General features: G+C 43.1%; 1 protein-coding gene across 16 annotated transcripts in view; it reads right to left on the bottom strand.

The window, feature by feature from the left end:
- TNRC6B (trinucleotide repeat containing adaptor 6B) overlaps positions 1–20859 on the bottom strand; it is a 251338-nt gene that overhangs the window by 169307 nt on the left and 61172 nt on the right. For 10 of the 16 annotated variants that reach the window (XM_086402948.1, XM_086402966.1, XM_086402950.1 and 7 more), the window contains exons 2-3: positions 12596–12669; positions 6894–6984 (exon numbers count right to left, since the gene is read on the bottom strand). In XM_086402948.1, the coding sequence (XP_086259074.1) occupies positions 6894–6938 (45 nt within the window). In that variant the 5' untranslated portion in view covers positions 6939–6984; positions 12596–12669. Of the gene's footprint in view, positions 1–6001; positions 6082–6893; positions 6985–12595; positions 12670–20859 lie in introns of all 16 variants that reach the window. The other 6 variants (XM_086402946.1, XM_086402965.1, XM_086402947.1 and 3 more) reach the window with 2 other exon arrangements.

Genomic DNA, 20859 nt, shown 5'->3' with positions numbered 1-20859 from the left:
CGTGAACTTCCAGATGTTCAAGCTGGTTTTAGAAAAGGCAGAGGAACCAGAGATCAAATTGCCAACATCCGCTGGATCATCGAAAAAGCAAGAGAGTTCCAGAAAAACATCTATTTCTGTTTTATGGACTATGCCAAAGCCTTTGACTGTGTGGATCACAATAAACTGTGGAAAATTCTGGAGAGATGGGAATACCAGACCACCTGACCTGTCTCTTGAGAAACCTATATGCAGGTCAGGAAGCAACAGTTAGATCTGGACATGGAACAACAGACTAGTTCCAAATAGGAAAAGGAGTACGTCAAGCCTGTATATTGTCACCCTGTTTATTTAACTTATATGCAGAGTACATCATGAGAAACGCTGGGCTGGAAGAAACACAAGCTGGAATCAAGATTGCCGGGAGAAATATCAATAACCTCAGATATGCAGATGACACCACCCTTATGGCAGAAAGTGAAGAGAACCTAAAAAGCCTCTTGATGAAAGTGAAAGAGGAGAGTGAAAAAGTTGGCTTAAAGCTCAACATTCAGAAAACTAAGATCATGGCATCTGGTCCCATCACTTCAAGGGAAATAGATGGGGAAACAGTGGAAACAGTGTTAGACTTTATGTTTTTGGGCTCCAAAATCACTGCAGATGGTGACTGCAGCCATGAAATTAAAAGACGCTTACTCCTTGGAAGGAAAGTCATGACCAATCTGGATAACATATTCAAAAGCAGAGACATTACTTTGCCAACAAAGGTCCATCTAGTCAAGGCTATGGTTTTTCCAGTGGTCATGTATGGATGTGAGAGTTGGACTGTGAAGAAAGCGAAGCACTGAAAAATTGATGCTTTTGAACTGTGGTGTTGGAGAAGACTCTTGAGAGTCCCTTGGACTGCAAGGAGATCCAACCAGTCCATTCTAAAGGAGACTGGTCCTGGGCGTTCTTTGGAAGGACTGATGCTGAAGCTGAAACTCCAGTACTTTGGCCACCTCATGCGAAGAGTTGATTCATTGGAAAAGACTCTGATGCTGGGACAGATTGAGGGCAGGAGGAGAGGGCGACAACAGAGGATGAGATGGCTGGATGGCATCACTGACTCAATGGACGTGAGTCTGAGTGAACTCTGGGAGTTGGTGATGGACAGGGAGGCCTGGCATGCTGCAGTTCATGGGGTCGCAAAGAGTCGGACACGACTGAGCGACTGAACTGAACTGAACTAAGTGTAGACAGTGTAGACATCAATGAATTTTAGTATTTACTTGTTTATTTGGCTGTGCCGGGTCTAGTTGTGGCACGTAGGGTCTTTGATCTTCATTGTGGCATGCACCATCTTTAGCTGTGGCATGGAAGATCTTTAAGTTGCAGCATGGAAACTCAGTTGTGGAATGTAGGATCTAGTTCCCTGACCAGGGATCGAAGCTGATCCCCGTGCACTGAGAGCACAGCCACTGGACCACCAGTGAAGTCCCAACAGCCAACTTCTAGAAGCCATCCTCTGCTTTTTATCTTTCTAGCAGAGACAGAGTCTTCTAAACTCAACAGACTGAAGTGTACACCTCCTAACTCTCAAGAATATATAATCCCATCTCTCCAAAAAAAAGAAAAAAAAGCCTCTGGAAGATACTGCACGATGATTTCAGGGAATATTTCTTCAAAAAGAACATCAACAGTCTCCAAGAAGATGTCCTTTGTCAATCCTGTCCAACCATAAGGCACACCTGATTTCTGTCAGTACAATATGTACATGGGTATTTTTAAAAACTGCACTGACCCTTTCATTCACTTATTAGCTATTCTTAGCACCTTCTCTACCAATGCCATTCCAAAACTGTCCTCCTTAAAAGGAAATCTAAACTCGTCATTTCAGTCATGCAAGCTAAACTCTTCAATTTAACAATGATTTCTATTTCAGAGGGAACATTAAGCTGGACCCCACTTTCTTTCTTTCCTCCTCCAAATATCAGTCACCACCAGACAAGAGTCAGAAGAGCAGGGTTCTGGCCTGAGCCCCGGTACCACCACAGCAGCAGGGGCCAGCCTCACTGATCCCCAGGCTCCTTCAAACTCACAAACCTGGTGAACCGCTTCCATAAACACACTCAGCCTTGCTCCACTCATTTCTTCACTCTTTACTCAAACATGCCTGGGCCTCCTCCATTTAAAAAAATCTTTCACAGGACTTTCCTCGTGGTACAGTGGTTAAGAATTCGTCCTACAATGAAGGAGATGTGGTTCTATCCCTGGTCAGGCAACTAAGATCCCACAGGCTGCGGAGCAACTATGCCCAGGGGCTCTGGAGTCCATGTGCCACAACTAGAGAATCTGTGTGCCACAGTGAAAGATCCTGCATGCTGCAACGAGGATCCTGCATGCTGCCACTAAGACCGACACAGCCAAATAAATAAACACAATTTTTTTTAATCTTAAAAAACTCCTTTCACTTGAACCAATACCTCCTTCTGGTCAGGGAACTAGGTGGTTCAATGGTAAATAATCTGCCTGCAAATGCAGGAGATGCAGCAGACTCAGGTTTGATCCCTGAGTCGGAAAGCTCCCCTGGAGCAGGACATGGCAATCCACTCCAGTATTCTTGTTTGGAGAATCCCACAGGCCACGGAGACTGGTGGATTGCAGTCCATGGGGTCATAAAGAGTTGGCCGTGGCTGAGCACACAGCACACACACTATTCGGCGCTCTGCTCTCTTCATTTACTTGTAGATTTCACAACTGGATAGTAGACTACAGCCACCACTCTTTATGTTTTTATCATTTCATTTCCTTTGAACCCATAAAATTGGTTTCTCATCCTCTTCGTCTTGAAGACCACTAATAAATTTCTTTTAAAAGCATTATTATGGAAAATGTCAAGCATATACAAAGTGAATACAAATGAATCCTTATGTATTCATCACCAAGCTTCAATAGCTGTGAACATTCTGTCATTCTTGTTTCATCCATACTTCCATCCGTTCTCCATCCCTATTCAATTACTATTATTTTACAGTTTTCACAGGTAAAGTGTACCTGAAAAGTTGTACTTTTTAATTGCAAATTCTAGAAGTATACTTTTAACAAATGGATATACACCCGTGTGATCCATACTCCTCTTGGACACAGAATACCTCCACCTCTCCAGAAAATTTTGTGTACCTTTTCTTTAATTAATTCTTCAAAAAATAAATCCAGCTACATTTTCTAAATTACCAACCTCCTTGGCTTCTCAGCAGCATCTGACAGTATTGATTCTACCTTTTTTCTTGAAATGTACCTCTTGGTTTCTAGGAAGCAAAAGTATTCCAGTTCATCCTCACGTCACGTCGGCTTTGTTGCTGCTGCTGCTGCTAAGTCGCTTCAGTCGTGTCCGACTCTGTGCAACTGCCATAGACTCACCAGGCTCCCCCATCCCTGGGATTCTCCAGGCAAGAACACTGGAGTGGGTGGCCATTTCCTTCTCCAATGCATGAAAGTGAAAAGTGAAAGTGAAGTCGCTCAGTCGTTTCCAACTCTTAGCGACCCCATGGACTGCAGCCCACCAGGCTCCTCCGTCCATGGGATTTTCCAGGAAAGAGTGCTGGAATGGGGTGCCCACGTCGGCTTTACCTCCAGTATATTTCCAGTCTGTCTTCCTCCACTTCAGTGCAGTATGCAAATCCACTTTCTCTCTCACCCACGTGACTGACTAGGACTGTCTTCTTTCTCACTGGTCTTCTTGCTCCCACTCCTGCTTCAGTCCAATCCATTCCTCACATAGAAGCCAGAGTGATTTTTAAAAAATGAAATCATGGGGACTTTCCTGGTGGTCCAGTGGCCAAGACTGCACGCTCAATGCAGAGGGCCCAGGTTCGATCCCAGGTCAGGGAACTAGAGCCCTCATGCTGCAACCAAGAGTTTACATGCTGAAATTATAGATCCCACATATTCTAACTAAGACCTGGTACAGCCAAATAAATAATAAATTTTTTTAAAACGGAATCATATCACATGACTCCCTACTTTAACTGCCTTTAATGGCTTCCCAGTTGACAGAAATTCTTCCCACTTGACAGAAACCACATTCTATGCCAGGACTGTCAAGTTCTTGCAAGGTCTCAGTCTCTCTCTGTAACTTCCTATCACCACTCAGTGGCACAGGACTTCTGTCAGTTCTTGGAAGAGGCCAAGGGCTTCTGAAGTTGTTTCTTCTGTCTGGTGTACTGTTCTTCTAGCTCTTTACACAGTTGGCTCCCTCCAACTGTGTAAAGAGTCTTTACTGTTCTTTACTCTTTTAGAGTCTCAACAGTCTTTACTGTTCAGCTGAAATGCCACGTGTTCACAGAGGGCTTGCTTGACTAGCCTAAGCTTGTCCTTCCGGTCACCCTGTATTGTATTATTTTATTTTCTTCATAGTATTGATCATAATTCAGAATCACTATCTTTATTTATGTTTGTTTCTCCCACTAAAATGTAACCACCTTGAGAGTAAGAACCCATGTCTTTTTTCTTTGTTGTAGTGTATCCACTAATAACATATGCTCAAGAATTATTTTTTTTTAATGATTTAATTCAAAGTCATTGTTTTGCAGAAAAGTCCCCACTTTTTCTCAACACCATTCACCTTTCCTAACTTATTTCTATTAACAGAAAACCACAAATTATGTTACCATAGTACTAGGATAAATTCCTGCATTAACATCAAATCATTTCAAGATTTTAAACAAAGAGAAGCATAAGAAAAAAGTCATAAAATGTAACGTAAATGAAGACTAGTGAAAACAAAGTTATAATTTAATTTTAATAGCAGAAGCATCTACTTATTGCAAGTATAAAAAGAATATTCTTTTTTTTTAAACCTGTTATTTATTTGGCTGTGCCAAGTCTTAGTTGTGACACACAGGATCTTTGGCTGTGGCATGTAAACTCTGAATTGTAGCACGTGGGATCTAGTTCCCTGACCAGGGATTGGACCCCAGCCCCCTGCACTGGGAGTGTGGAGTCTTAGCCACTGGGCCACTAAGGAAGTCCCCCCCCAAAAAATATTCTTTTACTCTTTAGCCTAATTGATTCTGAACTGATGAAATATTCAATAATTGAAAAATCAAGAAATGCAGTCCTCCTTCCTTCCCCAGAAAGGAGGTGGAAACTGAGCTTCTGGTACAACTAAGCATTCTATGTCGATCTAGTTACATACTTGCCAAGCAATCTTCCAATTTCAACCTAGCTTTCCAGGAAGAGAATGTACTAGTCAGAGGATCCAAGAATCTAGTCTTCCTTAACATTGTGGTTTATTATAAACTAATTAATTAGGGTCTTGGGGAAGGGTCTGTGTGTACTGTAGAAATCCTGGGGTCTGTATATTTTTGGTGGCTGGCCTCGGTGTACATGTCTTGGTGTGTGAGTGTTTGGGGGACATTCTTAGAGTGTGTGCATCTCTCACTTATTCTGACTCTCCTTAAACCAGGTTTAGGGATCTAGATGAAAGTGAACATGTTAGGAACTAGATCAAAGTGCTCAGTCGTGTCTGACTCTTTGCAACCCCATGGACTGTAGCCTGCCATGCTCCTCTGTCCATGGGCTTCTCCAGGCAAGAATACTGGAGTGGGTTGCCATTCCCTTCTCCAGGGGATCTTCCCAATGTCTCCTGCATTACAGGCAGATTCTTTTCCATCTGAATTACCAGGGATGCCGGGATCTAGATGAGTCTGATTAAAGTCTATTGGATTCTACTTTGGCAGAAAGAAGGAAGGGATCTGGTGATACAGGGGGAAAAACAAACAAGGGGAGAGGATGAACCTGTCCTTCTACCTAACACATGGACTGTAATGAGGGGAGATTCAGAGAAGCTGAAGAGCATCTTTCACAAGGAGCTCTGGGGCTCGGGGCACAAACTGTGCTTCTCTGTAGCCCAGCCCACGTACCCATTAAGTAGTCATTCTTCATTCCGCTTCCCCCAACCAATCTCTGGCAACCACCAGCCTGTGTTCTATGTAATTATCTATTCTACATATTACATATAAATGGAATCATATGTGACCTTTTGTGCCGGGCTTCTTCCAATTAGCACGATGTTTTGGAGTTTCATCTGGTGACATCTGACCCCTCTCCACTTTTGCTCTGGGGAAAGAATTTGTTGTTGTTGTTCAGTTGCTCAGTGGTGTCTGACCCCATGGATGTGGAGAAAGAATAAACCTTCCCAAGAGAGTATAAGCAGCAGTGGCAACAGCAAAGGACTTCCTTCAGGACGGTTCAGGGCAGACAGCCCTACAGGTGCAGGGAACTGTTCAGAACACAGTGTGGGATACGCTTGGAGCTCCCAGCAAGGATTAGAAGTGATTTTGACAGGAGAAAAAGGGACGTGAAGGTGAATAATGAGGGTTTTATATGACCAAGAAGAGAAAAAGCCAAGGAGACTCAGGACATGGAGCTAGATATAGACAGGTATCAACACAAACGTAACCACTTCTACACAGGTGACAACGAAGTATTCATTTAAGCTTTAGCCTGAAAAACCAAACCAAATGCCATTTATAAATTTATAACTAAAAATGTCTAAAAATGATCAGTGATACCTCTGTGTAGCAGGAATAAGGCATAGGCTTTTTTATTTTTTACCTTATACACTTCTGATTTGCTTTAATTTTTAAAATAAGTACATACAACTTGCATAATAAAACCTTAAAAGATAAAGTGCTAGTAGTCTACAAGTGAATCATAAATTTTTCTATGAGCTCAGTGAAATTTGTTTTAAATTTGTCAAGGAATATAACAAAAGTGGAGAAGGAAAAAAATCCTTTCAATCTTAGGTGAGGTTTAATTTAAATTAATCAGATGTCTAAATTCACCTAAAACACAACACCCACTCTCCTCACTCACTGTCCCTGTTTAATTTCTGCTCAGACTGTTTGCACCTTTAGTAATTCACTGACCTTGGAACTGCTTTCTTCCGATACTTCTCCCTCATTGGTCTGCATGGGAACAGACTCTGTGCAAAACTCTGCAGAAACACACAAATACTGCCTAAAAGAGGTAAGAAGAGAAAAAAAACACACATAAGGAATCAGTGTGCATATTTGCTTTCTCAGATTACATTGAAATTCTGTCACCAAGACTAAAAATAGTATGAAGCGATGACCTTGAGTATTGTGTGTGTACACATGCACATGTGTGTGTGTGTGTGTGTGTGTGTGTAGCATACATACACAAATATCCCAGGGAGAGAGGCAGGGAGAGAGTTTTCCCCACCTTATGAGAGCATAATTAGGAAAGGCTGAAGACACTGGATTAGTAAACAGTTCTAGATTTCTTTCCTCTTTTTATTTGACTTGTGGCAGAGGTTAAGAGTAAAAATCTAGCGATTCATACAGTACAAACACTGACCTGTTGGAAAAGTGGCCCACCTGAGAAAAGTAGGGGGCCACTTGTTATGCTGTAGCAGGGCATATAGTCTAACTATCAGGCTAGGCTACTGCAAGTGGCTGGGTTTCTTAGGTTTATAATTTACGTTCAATATTTATGGTATTTTATAACTGAAATTCAGGTATACTCTAATGGTTGATCCTACCTTTCTATTTTAAGAAAACCTGCTCAATAAATTTCAGTTTATTTATTTTTTTATGATAACAGGCCTATAGGGCAAGACAATAAAAAGTAGCAATTTTTCTTCTAAGAATAAAATGAGTCAAATAAAAGTATATTAAAATTTTATGAATTAAAATGAACCCAAAAGAAACTACTAAAAGTTTATGCAACCTTCAAATTAATTCATTAAATATGTAATTATTAAGGAATAGGAACCATAAAGACAGCTGAGTGCTGAAGAACTGATGCTTTTGGAGAAGACTCTTGACAGTCCCTTGGACTGCCAGAAATCAAACCAGTCAATTCTAAAGGAAATCAACCCTGAATATTCACTGGAAGGACTGATGCTAAAGCTGAAGCTCCAATACTTTGGCCACTTGATGCGAAGAACTGACTTATTGGAAAAGACCCTGATGCTGGGAAAGACTGAAGGCAGGAGAAGAAGGGGACAACAGAGGATGAGATGGTTGGATGGCATCACCGACTTAATGGACATGAGTTTGAGCAAGTCTGAGAGTTGGTGATGGACAGGGAAGCCTGGCGTGCTGCAGTCCATGGGGTTTGCAAAGAGTTGGACACGACTGAGTGACTGAAGTACTCAAACTGACACAAACAAATCTCCATTGTAATACAGGTATGAATATTTTTTTCAAATTCTTCAAAGGGCTCAAAGCTACAAAATAGGAAAGCTAAAATGATGCTTGACAGTGTACCTTTTTGGCATGAGAGAAATCTTTACGAATACAGCAGATAGGAGATGTGCCAATCTGGTTCTGGCACAGGCTTCTCAATAACCATTCACAAGGTCTGAGACCAAAAGGTATTTCTAAGAATCTGTTTCTTCACCTGGTGGGTGGGAAAGGACATAAAAACACCCACTGTGCTCGTCTAATAACGTCTGTTGGGAACCAGTGTTTATATATATATATAACGTAAAATGTGAAATTGGTACACTGGAAGTCCCTTGACCACCCCCACCCCACTCACTCACTCCACACAAACCAACACCATCCATTCCCTCTGTAAAACACGCAGAAAGTGAAACAGGCGTTCTCTAGGTGGTTTTGTACCTCACACCTATTTGTGACAGTTGTGCCAAAGCAGAATTACCCTTTCTATGAAGACTAAACTGACAGCCCTGGAAAAACTCGGTAACATAACTAGAAAGATGTGGTATACAAACTGCTTCACAAATGTCTTTTAAGTTCCCATTCTACTTTACTGGAACAGAGATTGTATTTCATAGATGATACATTATAGCCACAGCAGACCAGGAAAGGCATCTCCATTATCTCTGTGCCATTTCCATTTGAACGAGCTTCCCTCTCCTGAGGTTTCCCGCTTGGCTCCTCTCCATCCACACACTCCACCCTAGTGGAGGGACAGGATCTTATATGAATGGAGAGTTGAGAAGGAGAAACAAGCTATGTGAGCTCGGCCCCTCCTGTCTCCTCCCTTTTGAAGCTGCCTGTCCCTCAGGAGCACTCACTGTGCTCAGCTCTCAGACCCATTAACACAGGTCCCTCATGGCTACCTGTGACAGGTAAGACTGTTGAATTCTGAGCTTCACTGTTAAGACTCTGTTTCCTCCCGTAGATGTAAGCTGCATTCTCCAATACAGCTTTTTTAAAAAAAATTATTTATTTATGGCTGTGCTGGGTCTTCAAAGCCATTGAGGTGCACAGGCTTCTCATTGCAGTGGCTCCTTTTGCTGCAAAATGTAGGCTCTAGGGTGCTTGGGCTTCAGTCTTTGGGGCCAGTGGGCTCAGCAGTTGTGACTCTCAGGCTTAGAGAGTCTTGCTCTGTGGCATATGGGATCTTCCTGCTCCAGAGATTGAATCAGTGTCCCTTGCATTAAAAGGCGGATTCTTAACCACTGGGCCACCAGGGAAGCTCTCCAACACAGCTTTATTAGTGTAAAGATGGTTTTTTGGTCTCCCAAATCCCCTCCTCTTTGAGAAATAAATTTCTCAATTGGTAGAGAACTCAGTCAAGAGAAAAAATACTATTTATTAGGTCTCTCAAAGACTTAAATCTGATGCATGAGACCAGTGTCTTGATTAATAGACACCAAGGAAAATTTGAGGAGAAAGATACATGTCAAATTTCTGAGGCTTTTGTTAGGGCCAGGACTTTGGGCCTTGGTTCTTTTGTGAGGGGGCATAGCGCTTTGATCTTATAGAGGTTTACATTAGGCCACATGAGTTTTTACAGTTATATACTAGCTTTTAACTATTGAGGCCAAACTGAAGTTTATAAAGCATAGGCCACCCTGCATTTTAACCTTAGTGCAACTCTGTCTTCAGGTGTGTGGCTGTTTCTATAGAGACAAGGTTGTAGGCACTGGGCACAGAAGATTGAGCAAGGCTCGGGGGCTTTGCTGGCCTCAGTGAAGCAACAAGGCACAGTTGGCAGTGGCAGTGATGGTGGGGTCCTGAAAGCTCACCTAATGTCAGCTGTGCAAGTGGCCCCAGCATACAATGGCCACTCTGGCCTAGCAAGCAAATGCCAGCTGTGCTGGCCTCAGCAAAGGGAAGAGGGCATTAGCAGGCTTGGGTGGCTCCAGAGTACAGAAGGCTGCTGCCTGACCTTGAATTATGCAGGCACAGCTTTTCCTAAGCAGGCATAGCTGAGGCAATGATTAGGCTTTAGGGAAAAGAGACATTCTTCCTACAGGCCTTGTAGATACCTAGTGAGGGCAACAGTTATTTGCTATGGATAAGCTACAAGGCAGCTGAATTTCAAACAGCACAAGCACCATCAAACCAGTAAAGTTCTATGTTTAAATTCTTTTTGCTAAGTTTATATAGGCAATTCAAAGGGGGAAGGGCAATTGAGAGGTTTCTCATTAAATGTCAGGTTGATGTCCTTTATTTAATTAGCCTTCATTGTGTTGGGCGGGTGACTTTTTACTCTTTTTAATGTTTTTCAACGAGTTTTTGAGAAAGCCTCGATGCCATTCTTATTGAAGACATGGCTCATACCTGTGCCTCAGGGTCTAAGTCAGTTTTCCTGCCCTTCTGAGGAAAAGACAGGGGAATAAAGTAGGTGACTGATAGTCTTTACCTGGTGCATTGCAGGCCTCAGCAGATGTTAGTGAGCAAACATGAGGAATGTCCTGCAGGCTCTGTGCTGGGTCTTCTCTAAAAGTTGACCAACATGCTCATATCTCAAAGCCCTCCAAGATCCAGACCTCGCCTGCCTCTCCAGTGTCATCGGCCGAGGCCTCTTTGGTCCCTCCTATCTAGCCACAGTGAACTACTTGTGCGCCGCGCTCAGTCGTGTCCGACTCTCTGCGACCCCATGGCTGTAGCCCACCAGACTCCTCTGTCCGTGGGATTTCCCAGGCAAGAATACTGGAGCGGGTTGCCATTTCCTCCTCCAACAGTGAACTACTTACAGCTTCCCAAATACACCAGATTGTTTCCCGTTTCCATGCTTTTGTTCATATCACTCCCTCTGCCTTTCTATTCCCTGCTCCTCATTCAACATTCAGCTTTTATAAAGTAATTGCTGTCCCATCTCTAGGCAGAACTGATGACTCCTTTCCCAGTGTCTGCAAGGGATCTTGTGAGAAACTTATTAGCGGATCTGTAACACTGCATAGGATTTATTTTCTTACACTGATGCCTCACCTATTAGATTATCAATGCTTTGATACCAGACATTGTTTTTCAATCTCTGCATGCCCAGATTACTTAAAACTGTGCACCTGGCATTTAATAAGTATCCAATAAATTCCACTGTAAGAATGACTGAATTAACCAACTAAGTCTTTTTTACTTAAAATTGCAGTTCACTGGGTCCCCACCACATGCCAGATGGTGCTTGACTAGTATAGGAGAATGAGCTTTGGCTTTGAAGGAGCGGAACAATTATTCTTTGTCATTTCTTAGCTGTGTAATCTTGAGCAACTTACCTAACATTATAATCTGCATTATTTTCATCTACAAAACTGATCGGGGGGAGGTATTACTCCTGCAAGGTGTCCAGGTGCAGCAAACAGGCACTACAAAAACAGTTAGTTCCTTCCCAAGAAGTCTCGGAGGGTTTACAGACCAGCAAAGCAGACAAAAAAAATAAGTAACTCTTAATATAAATAATGTTGTTTTATTGCTGTATCAACAACAGGTGCCCCTGGAACACAGATAAAAAGGAAATTCTGCCAGAAGAGCCTGGGATGAGGGGACAAGAGGAAAGATATAAGCAGGAAAGTAAATAGTGGCATTCTTGTCCCCTCTTCCAAAATCTAAGCAAAGAAAAAAGAATCCATCAAGGCATAAAGTTGTGAAAAATAACTTCACATAGTCTGGTAAGGTTTACAGATACTCAGTGGTGCTCAGTCACTCAGTCGTGTCTGACTCTTTGTGGCTCCATGGACTGTAGCATGCCAGGCTCCTCTGCCCATGGAATTTTCCAGGCAAGAATACTGGAGTGGGGTGCCATTTTCTTATGCCAGGGGATCTTCCTGACCCAGGGATTGAACCCAGGCATCTATTGTATCTCCTGCATTGGCAGATGGGTTCTTTACCATCTGAGCCACCAGAGAAGCCTCTTACAGATAAGGGTATACTACAAAAGAAGCCAGAAATGTTGTTTGGAATTAGGTCTTGGAGGGGTTTGTAGGATGACATCTGCAGTGACTGGGAGCCGTAAGAGCTGTTTAGGCAAAGGGGCAATGTGAGCAAATCTATGGCTAGACGCTGAGTCAGGCAGTGTGTGGACGACACACTGGAGTGGGGAGGCACCGGAGGCAGAGGAGCTAGGATATGCGCATGTAACACTGCGAAACTGCTAAATCTAATAACAAATCTAGTTCCATAAAAGGATGGGACACCAAGTGTCAGTATCAAACTAAATACAGGTGTTTTTAAAGGGACCTAGTGAAGTGGAAATTCAAAGGATCAGGAGTGATGGCCACTTTAAGTTCCCTTCTGTAAGAACTCTGGAAAGAAGCATTAATATCAGAATGTACTTTTCTTTTTTTTAAACGTGAAGACACTCTCATTTCATTGCCCGTACCGGGTGGATATTCATTTTTAAAACTTACCTTTGACAGTATCCTGGGGCAACACAAGCCCGTGAGGATGAGTCTAGACTACATTCAGTGCAAAAACCAAAACCCTGAAAAGAGAAGAAAATCCCAATGAGCCTCATGCTCACAGCAAGACACCGTGGTGAGCAGCAGTCATGTATAAACCCGGGCTTCTCTGTCTACCAGCTACTGACTCTTAGGCCAGTGGCCTAACGGCTCAAGCCTCAGCTTCCTCATTCAACACCGGGAGCAACAACACTGTCTTCCTCATAGGGTTCTCTGAAAGTTTAGATGAAATACTTGTAAAAACACTTTTAGCACAGGGCAGGGCACCAGCCACATGCTGGATAAAGGTGAGTGGATATTAAGAATGTGAACTGAAATATTTTCTGGAAAAAAACATTACAACTGATATTAAACCTTTATTATTTATTTAACCTTGTTTGTTCTACCAGAAAAATACCAAGCTGCTTTATTTTCTCCATTTGACATGAGGATGTCTCGTCATCACTTTAGAACTAATGCATCCCAGACCACACTCTTCATCTCCCACCCCCAACCCGCCCCGCCCCCAGACTCCATTCTCCAGTCTCCACTGTCTCAATCAAGGGTGTCATCCTCCACTCAGGTTCTGGGGTCAGAACTTCAGATTCATCCTGGATTTCTCATCCCACCCCAGTCCTCTTACAGCCAGTCAGCAAACCCTATCATTCCTGCTTTCAAAATACGTATCTTAGAGCTACCCATAATTCTTCATTTTCATTGCTATCATCATTTCCTACTTGTGGAGGCCTCTTAGCTCGTTTTCTTGGGCCTACTCCCACTCCTCCCCAAGCCATTTCTAATTAATTGCTGGAATGGCCTCTTAAGAATCAAAGCAAATGACAGCAAGCTGCTAATAAGTGCAGTGAAAATGTTATTTCGTGAAGGAATGTCTTCTCTCTTTATATATATGTGAAATATATATATACACACACACATGAAATGACAGCCATGTATTATTAGATAGTTAAAGATCCCAGGCCAGTTCTTTCATTTTACAATGGCAGAAACAAATGCCAGAAGGATATTCTGCTCAATGTGGGGACAAATGCGGCAGAAATTTATCTGTGATTAGCATCAACACTGCTGTCAGAAAGCCCGTCACTGTTTGGAAGTTGGCCACCTAGTTTCACAATCAAGTTAACATTTCTGTCCAAGAAAGCACATTCCACTTCCCATGGCTACAGATTGTAAATTACAGGTTCAGAACTACCTTAGGTCACAGCATTTGAGGTGATGTTTTACTCAATCTCAAAGGTATCTTATTGCCCTCTTATCTACCATCATCTCCACCTTAGCTTATTTTCAGTGTTTGAATAAATAAATCTCAGATGGAATGGTACTATGATGAGTATTTATTGTTGCTATTTAGTTGCTAAGTCGTGTCTGACTCTTGTGACCTCATAGACTGTAGCCCACCAGGCTCCTCTGTCCTTGGGATTTCCCAGGCAAGGATACTGGAATGGGTTGCCATTTCCTTCTCTAGAGGATCTTCCTGACCCAGGGATCGAACCTGTATCTCCTGCATTGCAACAGATTCCTTATCTCTAAGCCACCTGGGAAGTCCTATATGATGAGTGTCAGTAACATTTTAATTATTAGCTTTACCCTCCTATTAAACACACTGTTATCCCAACAATCTTCCTTTCTAAAAAGCCAATTTGACCTTTGGGTACATTACTGGCAAAATCTAGTCAGTAACTACCCATTGTCATTAGGGTACAATTCAAAATCCCTCCAGTCCTGTCATCACATCACATCCTGGTCGCATGGTTGGCACAGGGCAGCCTTGCTCATGACGTGCACTTGCGTCCCTGGGAGCCCGCTGCCTCACTCCCTTCTACTCCTCTTTTAAGATGTGCCTCAGGCGTTAGCTCCTCACAGTTTTCTGTACCCTTCTTGGCTGAAGTATTCCTCTTCTGAGACCATACAATATCGGTAATATCCATGGATCTGTTTTATTCATGCAACAGAACTCCTTGACAACAAGGACTACCTACGTCTTACATTACCTTTGAACTTGGTATCAGATGGAGCTCAATAAACACAGACTGAACTGAATGTTGATGTGACCCCAATAACAGTACTGCAGTGTGGAAGCGTCCCCATTAAATGGCACCGGGGAAGGCTGAATAAGCCAGGCACAGCTTCCAAGATGAGCCTGGCCCTCACAAGGATGTAAACTCTGTGGTTATGTGTGACGCTCAGCACCTCAGAGAAAGACGGGATTCTTGAACTTTTTCTCAACCACAGACTAGCAAGGTAAAAGACTTAATTTTCGGTTCTCTATTGTGATTAGTTTCTGCCCAGGCTTAAACATCCTTCTCAGGGTAAACACTAAATTCTGTACCAACTTCATACAGGGGCCCATTATTACATATCTTGCTAACAGACAAGCTTAAGACATCGTGGCCAGATCGGTCCTTTGCCTGTTTGGCAGTTGGTCCCAGACACTTGCTGGCGGTCAGTGACGGAAAAGGAGTTAAAGCAGAGAAGTTGCCAGCGGGGGAAACTGGGCAGTTTTCCAAGTACTCTGGAAACCAGTTTTTACAGAACAGCTTCATTACTTTCTCTGCAGGGCCGTGAACCTCTGTATCAGATGCACTCCTATTCAAGGTACACAGAAAATTTAATTCTAAAATCAACACTGAAAATTATCTAATTGAAGTTATCTACAGCACTGTTTTCCTTCTAAGGTATGAGTAATGGCAAATTCCTCGCAAACACCATCTGAAATGTTCAGAGCTGCCCTATAATCCTTCCATCTGATCATGCGTAGCCATGGCAGTAAGCTACTTGAACTGCTCTAGTTTTCTCTAGTCTCTCACAGAGTAACCAAATTGGTCTTGAAATTCACACAGTGGGGTGGGAAGGTTCAGTGGATCTTGGACTACATCAATATCCAGGCCCTACAAAACTTCAAGTAGGCTTAAAGAGTTTCTCCACAGCCAAGTACAGAACTAAACTCACCAGGTGGAATTAGAACTGAATCCTTTACAAAGAATATGAAAAGAAGTACATATCCAATAAACTATATTTACTAATAATGTCTCTGATATGATGGAATTTTAATTTTGAAACTTGATTGTTCAGCATGATTCTTCTAAATATAATTTTAATTCTCATTTCAAAAACTTCAAGCAATATAGATAAAGTCCTTGACCACTGCCCTCCCTCCCTGCCCTGGTCCTCCCAGGACTCACCACTACTGCTATGTTTGATAATCAGCATAATTCTCCAGATGCAGATTATTAAGAATACACTGTAAACTTCTGAGTCATAAATAACACGGAAAACCCAGACTGTCTACATTGTTGGCGACTGGCCTAACTTCAAGCAAGATGTCTGGAAGAGCAGCAGACATGGGGGTGGAGCAAAACACCAGCAATGAGGCCAGGGAGGTTTTCCTGGGAGGGGAGCACAGACCAGGAGACTAGGGGCAGACAGGAGGGGACTACGAATCCAGCTCTATATGTGGGGCACACAGCCCAAGCGGGCAAAAAGGAACCTGTTGAATTAAGTAACACCAATAATAAAGTCAGAGCCTAAGGGGCGCAGATAAAGGTAGTACTACTACAGGAAGATGGGTTTATTTAGCTACCAATACCCAAGGGTTACCATTGTTCCAAGATCTGGAAATGCTACTTGCAGTTTTAGGTCACGTCTACTTCAGTTCAACACTTTGGAAATTCTGTAAAAATGTTCAAGTCTGCCCATTCCTAAAATCACCCCCTTTAATCCTAAAATCTCCTGCAGATGGTGTGCCCTTCCTCCCCTCTAGTCAAGCTCTATTTCCAGGGGATCTTCCCTACCGAGGGATCGAACCTGGGTCTCCTGCATTGTAGGCGGATTATGTCCTGTCTGAGCCATTAGGGAATATCCCTTAAATATGTATATATATTTATTTATTTGGCTGCACCAGGTCTTAGTTGTGGCATGTAAGATCTTTAGTCATGACATGTGGGATCTAGTTTTCTGACCAGGGATCGAACCTAGGATCCCTGCATTGGGAGCCCAGTCTTAGCCACTGGACCACCAGGGAAGTCCAAAGCTCTTTAAAAAGAAGTTTTATTTGTGGTCTCAGTGTCCTAATCTCTCATGGACTTAATCATCATCAACATTTGGTTTCTCTCCCTATCACTCCCAGTTGTCAAATACAATGGCTATCATTGAATTATTCGCTGTAACCTTTCTTTGGCTTCTAAAAATTAGAAGGATCTGAATACGTGTCATTTGGAAGCCCCTTTCCATCTTGATGGTAAGGACGTGAGATCTCATCACTAGGCCAGGGGCACTTCGCTTTAGTTCCTGGTCCTTGGCTGAGTCTGGATCTCCCTGTCTCCCTAGGCTTGCAGCCAGTCCAAGGCCCTTGTCAATACTGTTGGTTTTCAGATTCCCATCATGGGCAGGGGGTTGCTGGGTGAGAAGCAGCTGCTTCTGCGCATGGAGGACTGGGGAACAAAGGTCATGGTGAAGAAATTCAACTCAACTCCTGGTTTTAAGGATTTGAGCATAGTTCTGATGCTCAAACTGACATGGAACATATTTAGTCCCTTTATCCCACAGAAGGGGTTTCCCTGGTGGCTCAGACAGTAGAGAATCTGCCTGCAATGCAGCAGACCCAGGTTCAATCCCTGGGTCGGGAAGATCCCCTGGTGAAGGGCATGGCAACCCACTCCAATATTCTTGCTTGGAGATCCCATGGACAAAGGAGTCTGGCAGGCTACAGTCCATGGGGTGGCAAAGAGTCGGACACAACTGAGTGACTGAACAACATTATCTCAATGACTCCCAGATCTCTCTCTAGGGCTGACCTTTCTTAAAACCTTCAAAGCCATCTGTATAACTTCCTAATGTCAATAGACTTCTCTACCTCATGTTCCACAGGTCCCTAAAACACAATATAATGAAACAAAATAACACTCCCCTTAAAATAATCTGCCTGTCTTGGGAATACTAGCATCCCACTTAAAAATCTTGAACCATCACCTCCATTTTCCTCTCACCAAACTGTCAGCTCTGCTGCTGCTGCTAAGTCGCTTCAGTCGTGTCTGACTCTTGTGTGACCTCATAGACGGCAGCCCACCAGGCTCCCCCATCCCTGGGATTCTCCAGGCAAGAACACTGGAGTGGGTTGCCATTTCCTTCTCCAATGCATGAAAGTGAAAAGTGAAAGTGAAGTCGCTCAGTCGTCTCCAACTCTTTGCAACCCCATGGACTGCAGCCTACCAGGCTCCTCCATCCATGGGATTTTCCAGGCAAGAGTACTGGAGTGGGGTGCCATTGCCTTCTCTGCTGTCAGCTCTAATCCTCCAATATTTCAACAGGTACTTTCTTCCCTATTCCTATCATCTCTGCCTTAGTTCTGGCATAATCTCCACTGATTTATCCACTTGTTTTTTAAACTGGTTTTCTTACCCTTAAGACCCACCCCACCCCCACTGCCATTAGAATTACCGTTATAAAGGGCAAAACCACAGGGCCTTTGCAATGCCTTTCATCCATCTTCAAGATGAAATCCAATTCCACCGCGTGGTATACAAGGCCCAGGATCCATTCAGCTCTCACCTTCATCTCACAAAACCACTCTGCTTTCAGTTTCTCTTAAGCACCACAGGGTTTCACGTGTCTGTGATTTTGTACATGTTTTGTCAACCGGACTCCTTCTCTCACAGGGCAAATTTCAATTTTGATGATGCAAGAAAAGGGAAACCTTTCCTATCAAGTTTGTCTTGATTCTTCTCTTTTGCTCCAGGTGCTCTGGATGGGTCCTTCCTCTGGGTTAGCAACTACACTCGGTATATATTTCCACTAGGCTTGTTTATGCTGTATAGACTACAAGGTTGTAAGTTTTCTGAAGACAGGAAGGGCTAAGTCTTTTTATCACTGTATCACCATCACGTAAAACAGTGCCAGTGCAAAGGATATTCCAATAAATTCTCCTGAAACAAAAACATGCATTTGGAGGGGGGAACTATAAAGTCAACTCAATATAATATTCTTTGTTTACTGAAATCAGGATGCTGTTCATGGCTTATAAGAGTACACCCAGGGCCACAGTACTGATTCCAATCATTCACTCAGTGAATGAGCCACCTGCCAGGTTTCATGTCTGTTCTAGAAATACCATGTTGAAGTCATGCTAGGCTCTCAGGGCACTGTGCTACCCGCATGAACCCACAGATTGCCATGGAGAAGCTGTGAAGAAACTCTGGGACTGAGAACAGGACCCTGGCATAAAGATGTTAAATTTATTCTTGTAACTTTTAAGTCAGGGAAGAGTTGCCTAATAAATAAACTGAAGCAGCGATGAAGAAAAAGGCACATGCCTCACCTTCAACTACTAATCCAGTTTGGTCAAATGGAACTAATGCCCTCTGGCTTAGTCCAGGACAACTTGTCAATTCTTTAACACAAAGGGCTTCAGAAAGTAAAGCTACCCTCTAAGACCTACACAAACTGCCAGTCACATGAAGGTGGGGGCGGGACGGAGGGGAATAATGACTGCCAGCTATAAGAACAGCAGAGGCAGCTACTGAACAGCAGATTCAACTCAACCAGCTTTCCTGAGGCTTACGAAACACCTAGCACTATGCTCGCTGGTTTCAGAACAAGGGCCTCTGACTAGGTTTTACTGCAATCATTGGCCACAAAGAATTAAAGAGATTGGGGGCTTCCCTGGAGAAGGCAACGGTACCCCACTCCAGTACTCTTGCCTGGAAAATCCCATGGATGGAGGAGCCTGGTGGGCTGCAGTCCATGCGGTCGCGAAGAGTCAGACACGACTGAGCAACTTCACTTTCACTTTTCACTTTCATGCATTGGAGAAGGATATGGCAACCCACTCCAGTATTCTTGCCTGGAGAATCCCAGGGATGGGGTAGCCTGGTCGGCTGCCGTCTTTGGGGTCGCACAGAGTCGGATACGACTGAAGTGACTTAGCAGCAGTAGCGGTAGCAGGGGGCTTCCCTGGTGGTCCAGTGGCTAAGACTCCGTGCTCCCAACACAGGGGGCCAGGGTTCAATCCCTGGTCAGGGAACTAGATCCCACATGCCATAAATAAGAGCTCAACCTGCCACAACTAAAGAGCCCATATATCACAACAAAGATGGAAGATTTATCATGCTTCAAATAAGACTTGTGCAGCCAAATAAAGAAATATTAAAGAAAAGGAAAATAATTAAACAGGCTAAGATGCTCAGCTTTTGCATTCAATATATTGATGATCTGTAATCAAAAAGTATTCTTTTTCCATGTTGTGTATTCAATTTATGTAGTTAAAAAAATCAAATAGGTATTTCTATGAAGGTTGTCTACAATATTTCAAATGCATATTGGTTCTCCACTAAAACAATAAGGGAAAATTTAATATTGATATTGAAGATAATAATATGAAACTATTTATGCTGTGTTCAGCAATATACATCATGGACATCTCATTTAAGATATGATCCCTATCCTTAGAGCTTCCCTGGTGGCTGAGATGGTAAAGAACCTGCCTGCAATGCCGAAGACCCAGGTTCAGTCTCTAGGTCAGGAAGATCCCTGGAGAAGGGAAAGGCAACCCACTCCAGTATTCTTGCCTGGAGAATCCAACAGACAGAGGAGCCTGGTGGGCTACAGTCCACGGGGTTGCAAAGAGTCGGACATGACTAAGCAACAAACACTTTCCCTATCCTTAGAGGTCTTACATTATTGATAAGGAGAAGAAAATTAGCACACCAAGCAGTTCCACAAAAACTAAGCAGTAAGCTGTGCGGCACAGAAGTTTCGAGGATGCAGAAAAAATGGTGGGCTGGACAACCTGTGCAGCCTTCAGGGAGAAACCAAGATCCCGGCTGGAACTGATGGGATCTAAAGCAGTGATTCTAAAACTTTTTCATTGCAGGGTCTCTTTACATCCCTAAAAATTATTAAGGATCTGCAAAAGCTTTTGTTTATGTGGGTTGTAGTTAACAATATTTACAGGTGCCTCAGTGGTAAAGAATCCGCCTGCCAATGCAGGAGACATGGGTTCAATCCCCGAGTCAGGAAAGATCCCCTAGAGAAGGATATGGCAACTCACTCCAGTATTCTTGCCTGGGAAATCCCATGGAGAGAGGAGCCTGGCAGGCTATGATCTGTGGAGTCACAAAAGAGTTGGATACGACTTAACAACTAAACCACAACAAACACATTAAAAATGAAAACTATGAAAAATTTAAAATATTCACTCATAAATATTTAAATATATAAGT

This window comes from Bos grunniens, chromosome 5 (genome assembly GCF_055505025.1).
Source record: "Bos grunniens cultivar Pamir isolate PY7600 chromosome 5, Bosgru_T2T1.0, whole genome shotgun sequence".
Taxonomy (NCBI): domain Eukaryota; kingdom Metazoa; phylum Chordata; class Mammalia; order Artiodactyla; family Bovidae; genus Bos; species Bos grunniens.
The sequence above is the reverse complement of the archived record's forward strand: the minus strand, read 5'-3'. Positions and strand labels throughout refer to the sequence as shown.